General features: G+C 35.1%; 1 protein-coding gene and 1 non-coding gene across 2 annotated transcripts; both read left to right on the top strand.

The window, feature by feature from the left end:
* Window positions 1–1852: 1852 nt before the first annotated feature.
* LOC122018121 lies at window positions 1853–2011 on the top strand. The gene has a single exon (XR_006121590.1). It is a non-coding gene; the product is annotated as a U1 spliceosomal RNA (small nuclear RNA).
* A 1938-nt stretch (window positions 2012–3949) lies between these two features.
* On the top strand, window positions 3950–5819 carry LOC122017671 (60S ribosomal protein L22-2-like). Its single transcript, XM_042575340.1, has 2 exons — window positions 3950–4254; window positions 5481–5819. The coding sequence occupies exons 1-2, from the start codon at window positions 4004–4006 to the stop codon at window positions 5623–5625; spliced, it is 396 nt and encodes a 131-aa protein (XP_042431274.1). The 5' UTR covers window positions 3950–4003; the 3' UTR covers window positions 5626–5819.
* The last annotated feature ends 2550 nt before the right edge of the window (window positions 5820–8369 follow it).

Raw genomic sequence — 8369 nt, 5'->3', positions numbered from 1 at the left:
CGCCAAATTGATCCTATCCGGAATCTGAGTCAGATGGGCCACCGGGTGAGGTGGACAAAATATTGATCGAATCGCGACGTCCCAGAGGGGGGGTATGCTGAGATGACTTCTATGTTGACTAAGTCGCCATAAGTACTCCTCTAGTTAATGCTACCTGCAACCAGCGACTGGATTGCCGCGGTCCCTGGTCGATGCTTGAGGCAGATCCAACGAGTATATAAGTAACAAACTAAGACGTATAATAATAAAATGAATGTAAAGTGAGTAGGAAGAACATACCTTAGCCCAGGGAGGCACCCTCAGGTGGATTGGTGAGCTGGTCGGGATGCTGCTCGAGTTATTGTGACCTAGAGTAGTAGATAAATGGAAGTTGAATGTGGAGCTAGGTCTGGCGGCACGGAGTCAAATGCGACTTGGATCCGAAAGATGACACACAGACCGGGAGATAATTGTGGCACGTATGCCGGGAGATAATAGCAGCACACAAGCCGAGAGATAATAGCAGCACTCAGGCCGGGATATGACTTCGGCACGTAAGCCGAGATAGGACACTAGCATACAGATCGGGATATGATATTGGCGCACAAGCCAAAATAGGATTTCGGCATGCAGGCCAGGAAATAATAACAACAAGAAAGCTAGACACAAAGCATACAACCTGAAATACAACTGTGGCTCGTAGGCTGGGACACAATGATGGCTTGGTGCTGGAACACACCAATGACCCGATGGCTGAAACAGAATGGCGACTAAGACTTCGAAAGACGAGAGTGTCGAGTGATTAGATTCAACGGCGGGGGTATTGACGTCAACGAAGAGACGAACGTGAAAGGCTGTGGCAGTAGAGAAACCTCTCGAGGTCCCCTGCGCGCTCGGGAAAGAGGCCCTCTGGACAAAACTGCGAGAGGAAAGAGGCAGGAGGAATAGTTAGCAATGAAGGTAGCATCGACGTCAGTGTGGAGAGGGAGAAAGCGGCTCCACAAGTGGGGCAGCGATGACAACACGAGTCTGGCGGTGTTTCCATGAGGCGGTGATGATCTTAGAGGGAAAAGGAGGTGGTTGCTGGAGTGGACACCGAAGATGACGTGGTCGGCAATTGGTATGTTACGGGGGGCAAGGCTGCTTGGCGGCGTCCGTGTCGAGAAGACTGGAAGTGGTGTTGGCCGCGGGAAGAGAGAAATATGAGAGGGATGGCGTCGACGTGGAGAAGGGAGGAGGTAGCGATCGACGCCGTTGGCAGGGGGAAGGAAGGAGATGACTCAGAGGTGGTCGTCACCGGTGGCCGTTGCTCGAGGGTGGCGGCAAGAGAGGGAGAAGAAGCTCCTCTCCTAGTTCGTGGTGGCGGCAGCAGAGAAAACACGAACAAAAACCCCTCGTAAACAATGCTTCCTCTTCCCTTAAAGCTCTACCTAGTGCAAAGACTCAAATGCCCCTCCTCCTTTTCCTAATTTCTCCTCTACTCTTAAGACATATCCACATCCGAACTTGAGGTGTTTAACTTCAAGCTTCATGCATATTTGCTACAAAAGCTTTTTAAAATATTTTTCTCTATCTAAAAAGTTCTAGAATGGAAAAGGATAGAATGGCTAGATTGATTTGCCTTGTTCAGAAATAATAACATTAGGATTTTGATCCATGATAAAATATTTTGTATTTATTATTTATGTTTTTAATTTTAGTGCTAACAAAATAAAAATATTTTAACTTTCATATTTGCATTAGAAATATTTTCGAAACATCTAAATTACTTCTCTAATCCTAACATTACGAAGTTTAGTCCCATATCATTAAAATAACAAGAAGTAAAATATGAAAGTTGGTATTAAAACATGTAGACATGAACCTTTACATCATACTTACCTGGACGGGGTTTATGGGTGATCAAAAAGACCTATGACCTAGTTCAATGACCTTCATTGTACATTGAAGGGGCATTGGTCTACCATCTCCCCAAGTTGGGAGAGTGGACGTCATAATTTATGATAGTAGGGTACGCGTTCGCGCGACCTTGCCCAAATCTCAAAATAAATTTTATTTATCCTAATTCTAATTTTATTATTAATGATAATAATTTGTACTTTACATAATCTAGTCTTATTTAATCATGTTAATCGTTTAGGATTATATTCTTACGTTTTGAAAGAAAGTAAAATTTAATTATAAATAAACAAATATTTTAATTAAAATATAATATATTTATAGGGCAAAATATTAAAAGTACTCTGTTACATTCTTGACTTCTTATTCCGTTTAAAAGTTAACATAATTTTAGAAAAAACAAATAAATGAAGCTATATTTCTTGTTATAGGTAAATTTGAAATCATTGGCTACTATATTGTAGCAATTATATTTCAACTAGCTGAGTTCGATCGAGTGGTTTTGATTTGATATTGTATTTGATTGAGGTTTATCAAAGAGTTGTAAAAATTCGACAAGTTAAAGAAATCCAAATATATGAAGGTTAATAAAAAAATTAGTAGAAGGTGTTGATAAATAAATAAGTTCAATAAGAGTTGGCAAATAGAGAAATCTAAGTAAGTTTTGTAAATATATCACAAATATTTACTAAATAACTAAAAAAATATATATTCATACAAAAAAAAAACATTTGATCAACTTTACCCAAAAATATATCCATAAATTTCTAAATACAAGACACCTGTATAAAAGTAGATGAATTCACTTAATTCATTGATTAATTGTAATATTGGTTCTTGATTAATATTACAAACTAAAATATAAAAAATACAATATTAATAACTTAATTTTAATAAGAGAATAATAAGTTTATTAGAGTACTAAAATTAAAATGATAGCTTTTAAGAGGAGTAAAATGATTTAGCTTTAGCATCAACTTGAGCAAAAGGGTAATACTGCAGAACAAGATACCGTTCCTTCAATGAAATTATATGCTTCTCTTAACAGAAATGAAATTATAGATATAAAAACAAATATTTGATATTAAAAAAAAGTAGAACCGTTATTTTAACAGTACCCTAGAACCGAAATATTTGATATTTAAGATCATCAATGATGACTCGATATGTTTATCACTCACACATCGTCAAAAATTTATTTTATGTGAATGACGTAATTAAAGTTTCAAAAATTTATTTTCCGATATGTTTAACACTCACACATCGTCAAAAATTTATTTTTATTTTCAGTTAAGTTTCAAGTTTCGATGTTTGAATAATATATAGGATAATAATGAGACGGGAGTTAAATGGATCAATGAGGATCGTACGTTGACAAAACATGTCCTAACTTGAGGATTAAACAATAGAAAATCTAAATAGGTCAAGAAAAAAAGAAAAGTTCTAACTACGATTAGAACAAAGAAAAATTTAAATAGGTTAAAGATCGCACTTAGTAATCAGAAGTCTAAGTGCATTAAAAGTTAATCGAACTCTTAGTGTTAATCAGGAAAAAAAAAAGTGCTATCATAATATAATATATTAGTATTAATTAAAATTGAAATATGTATGTTGGAATAGCTAAAACTATAAATATTTTTTATTAATCAGAGTTAAAATATCCATATTATAAGAGCTATCGATTAGTAAGTGTTACCACAACAATAAAGATTATGACAATTTTGATAAATAAATTAGACATAGATGAGATAGATGGAGCCCTCCTTTATAATAAATCATATTAAAAGACACCCTTTATTATTTAAAATAAAAAATAAAAAGGTATTGTTTTTTTTTTAATTTTTGCCCAATAAATTTTGTCAAAAGAAATCTTTTTCATTTTTTATATTTTAAAGTATTTAATAATTTTTTTACTATTTTCAAAGTTTTATTATTACTTTTTAATTCATTATTATTATTATGTTTAATAGATCATATCACACATCACTTCGCCACCATTTTTCCTATTATCAACCGCGGGACACCGTAACGGCCACATCTAGGGTTTCTGCGTTATCGAGCCATTTAAATACCGCGGCAATTCGGATCAGCCTCTCGCGAAGCGGCGGCTGTACTCGTTCGGAAGATGAGTCGCGGAGGCAGCGGTGGATCGGCGGCGGCCGGTGCGAAGGGAGGGAAGAAGAAAGGATCCACCTTCGTCATCGACTGCGGGAAGCCGGTGGAGGACAAGATCATGGACATCGCCTCCCTGGAGAAGTTCCTCCAGGAACGCATAAAGGTGAACGGAGGCAAGGCCGGCGCCCTTGGTGAAGCCGTCACCGTTACCCGTGAGAAGAGCAAGGTCACCGTCACCTCTGAAGGGCCCTTCTCCAAGCGGTAACAATTATTCACATCTCACTTTTTCTTTATGTTGAATCTCACACATTGATCTTGACGATTTCCGTTAACTTCGGTGGCTTAGCTGGTCGTGTCTATTGTCCGAATGTTTTTACAGAGAACTTGCTCCTTATCAGGTGCCATTTAATAGATCGATACTTTATTTGACTTCTTAGATCACATTTTGTTAGATAATCCTTTAAATGCTAAGTTATCAAAATTATATGTGTTAGCATCTTGTCTAACATGTCTAGAAGGACGATAAGATGTAGAAATCTTTCTGCTTAATATTTTTTGATTGCCGGTTTATGTTTTTTTTTCTGATTTGAAATGGATAAACTTCAGTCTGTAGGTATTCACTCATATAATTAGCTTATTGAATCGATTAACAGAAGTCTCAATGATTAAAGAAGATAAGTGGATCACATAGCTTGCATACCTAAATTCATCATTTGTAAAAGAACGTGGTACGAACAAATATGGATGCTGAATTATTGTTTATCAAACTTTTAGTCTATTATATGCTGTTGATAGGAACAGATTGAAGTCCTGAACATTATATTGGATCACGCGTGTTGCTTCTAATGATATGATTGTGAATTTATACAAAAATTGAGTCCAGATCTCCGAGTAATTTTTTCTTTTTGCTTCTTTTAACGTACTTTTTAATGAAATGATAGCAGATTTTGGCATATCCTTGACAATTTTTTCTATGTATTTGTACTCTGAAATAATAGTTGCTTGGTTAGGTCTTGTTCTGGGTGCGAACAGCAAGATTCAATGAGTAAAACTCACCAGACAGGAGGGAAAATTTTCTATGTTTGCATAGACTTCCCCCCTTTGGATTGTTATTTTTATGCTTGTTTCGTCATAGTTATCATATAATTTCTTGAAACTATGATTTATACTCCATTCAATTTCTTGGGAGGTTTGAGAAGGGGACGAATAGTGCGGAGGACCTAAAATGCATGTTTTTGTGTAACCTTTTGTTAAATCTTAAGCAATTATCATATTAGCTTGAGCCATAGTTAGAACGTGAAATTGTATGTTTAGTTTTGAAGCTTTTGGTTTGGGAATGTTTTGCAATTTGCAGTTAGAATGAATTGCTGTAAACTAACCAAATCTCTTTACTCATCACTCTAATTTCGCTATCTTTATGCTTCAGACCTCCATCTAGTTTTCATCATCAGCTTAAAACCCGTTTGCATTCAACTCTGATTTTACAGATACTTGAAGTACCTAACAAAGAAGTACTTGAAGAAACACAATGTGCGCGACTGGCTGCGAGTCATTGCTTCGAACAAGGACCGCAATGTTTACGAACTGCGGTACTTCAACATTGCAGAGAACGAGGGGGAGGAGGAAGATTGATCTGCCATGTTTCCTTTGTGCAAGTTGCATTGTTTGGGTTTATTTTTGATAATGTAGTATGCTTCTTGTTTGCTACTGTTTGTTTGCATGAATGCTTATTATTTGCAGTTGACTTCTTTATGCGTGAACATGTTTAGGTCAAAGATATTCTTCAATGATATGATTTTATGGAGATAATTATTGAAATTTATTTAGATCGGGGTCCGGGTGTCCAAGTTGTTTGGCTGTCAGGGTTGTTGATCTTGCTTGCCTAAATTGGCCGTCCAGGTATATATATATATATATTTATTTGTGTCCTTTATCAAAAGGTAAGTACAACAGTAGTAGTTAGTAATTTAGAAATGTCAAATCCTAAAATTATAGATGAATCTAAAAGGTTGTGTCTGATACAATTCTAATTCAATTCTGAACCATATTTTGTTGAACAAACTGTTTATATATTTTTCTTCTTTTTAAAATTTTAGTTATAGTTTATAAAAATTTTAGTTGGTTTTAAAAGTATTTTATAATTTTAAAAAATAATTAAAAGTTTAAATATTTAAAAAAACGTGTTAGTCAAATTTGGTATTATAAAATTTTCTTTTAAACTTATTTGTTAATGTTATTTTTTTATTAAATATATAAATATATATAGTAATGTCCAAAATTTTATAATTTTAAAATATTCATAATTACTTAAAAATAAAATAATAACATAAGTTCATATATTTTATCTAACTTATAAAAACAAATAAATAATTAAAAAAAAAACTTAAGCACAGTTAACGCATTTACAGTAAATAATGAATTAGTTGTTAAGTTTTATATTTATTTTAAATAATAATAATAATAATAATAATAATAATAAAAATAACAGATCCCTCTCCTGCTATATGAACGTAAGCAAGAGAGGAGAGTGGTTCAGAGGATCCCGTCTCCATATGCAACAAGGGACACGACCCATCCCAATCTCCCACTCATTGTCGGGGCCAACGGCTGGATTCTGTCGATTTTACTGTTGTCCAGTACAAGTGAAAAATATATAAAAAATGAAATCGATAAAATTTACAGTGATTTGATCATGGGTCCTTCGTGTGTAATTGTCAATGATAGCTTGTGAATCTCAATTTTGCTATTGGAAGGACAATCATGAACGAATTAAAAAGTTCTTTAAAGTTCCATGAACCAAATCTCTCTTACGCCTCAGATGTTCTTCTTTTCCGTAAGATACAGTCTCAATAGAATTCTGACAGTACTTCCGTTGTATTTTGATCTCCTCTACGTACACAATACAGTAACCTTTTTCTAATGCTTGCACTCCTCTCTATGCACCAATTGCCTTAGACGTTCTTTTTATAGAGGAAAATGACTCTTCCTCTACCTCTATTAATGAAGGAAGGTGAAAGAATTGGAAGATGAAGGGAAATAGACGCCCTTTCACCTTCTTAATACCAACATCTCTCACTGGTCCAAGTTAATTCATAAATATCATTTAATCACAAAGGCCATGGAAGAATATTCAATTCATACTTCAGAGAAAATGATTCGTGTGACAGCTACCACATTGAGTAATTATTGCTAAAAAAGCTATTACACTTAACTTAGTTGTTCTATAAAATGAATATGAGACATTAATATCTTGCCTTTATCTCAAATTAATCATTTATATTAATATCTCTAATCCCTCATAATAACTATTATATCAAGAGCATGTTCAATATCTTCAATCAATACAATTATTCACAATAATATTTTAATTACGCAACAAAAAATATAACTAGTCGACCAGTGAATAAATATTAAAGATGTAAATTTATTTTAATATTTCTTTTTAGTTAGAATTTATTCATTCTAATCAGCCATTTTTCTAGTTATACACCATAAATCGAATCATCCATAGTCAATAGAAAACATGCTAAAGTAGTGTCACACTGATTAGAATTTCAAGTAGACAGCTAAATAATCAATTAGGATAAGATTAATATTAACTTAAAATTTCAAAGGTCTCATGTAGCAGAGAAACATTGATTCATTTTCCTATTACTTTTATTGTCTCTATGACACATGTGGTGTTAATCACATGCTACGATGTTTTTGTCTTTATAAAAAAGAGTGCATATTTTTCTCAAAATTTAACATCGTATAAATTTTGATCTAGACATTCTTAATGTCTAATCCTGAATTCAACATATAAATTATAATATGACTGATACGGTGGATACGACAAGTATTAAAAGTCGCCATGGGGCAAAGAAAGTCAAAATGACATGCTGAGTTGGGTCAAAATCAAGAGAGGTTAAGGACCATCTCTTCAAGACCGAGCCGACCAACCACCCTTTTAAGCTTGACCCTCCTTTAAAGGTCGAGCCAACCGGCCATCCTTCTAAGTCCGACCCGCCTTTAAAGGCCAAGCCAACTGGCCATCCTTCTAAATCCGACCTGCCTTTAAAGGCCCACCCGCCTTCTAAGGTCGACCTGCCTTTAAAGGCTGAGCCGACTGGCCACCCTCCTAAGGCCGACCTGACCGGTGGCCAGGCCACTCTTCCAAAACCAACCAGTCTGCCTAGTAGAATATAGTCAAACCAACCTGTCTTCATGTCCAAATATAGTATCTGATCAGTCGATCTTCTAGGCCGAGCAGAGTATCTGGCCGGCCAGTCCTCCTGGCCGAGTAGAGTATTCGACCAGCCAGTCTTCCTTATAGAGCGAAGCAGAACCAAGTCAACGCATTAAAAGTCATTAGATCACTGGGCCATCAACCTTTT

Source organism: Zingiber officinale, chromosome 8B (assembly GCF_018446385.1).
Source record: "Zingiber officinale cultivar Zhangliang chromosome 8B, Zo_v1.1, whole genome shotgun sequence".
Classification (NCBI taxonomy): Eukaryota; Viridiplantae; Streptophyta; class Magnoliopsida; order Zingiberales; family Zingiberaceae; genus Zingiber; species Zingiber officinale.
The sequence above is the reverse complement of the archived record's forward strand: the minus strand, read 5'-3'. Positions and strand labels throughout refer to the sequence as shown.

Excerpts from the sequence above, each read along its gene's own strand:
- LOC122017671 (XM_042575340.1), top strand. The coding sequence starts at position 4,004 with ATGAGTCGCGGAGGCAGCGGTGGATCGGCGGCGGCCGGTGCGAAGGGA. Across the intron at positions 4,255-5,480 it reads GAAGGGCCCTTCTCCAAGCG|ATACTTGAAGTACCTAACAA; the intron begins GTAACAATTATT and ends CTGATTTTACAG.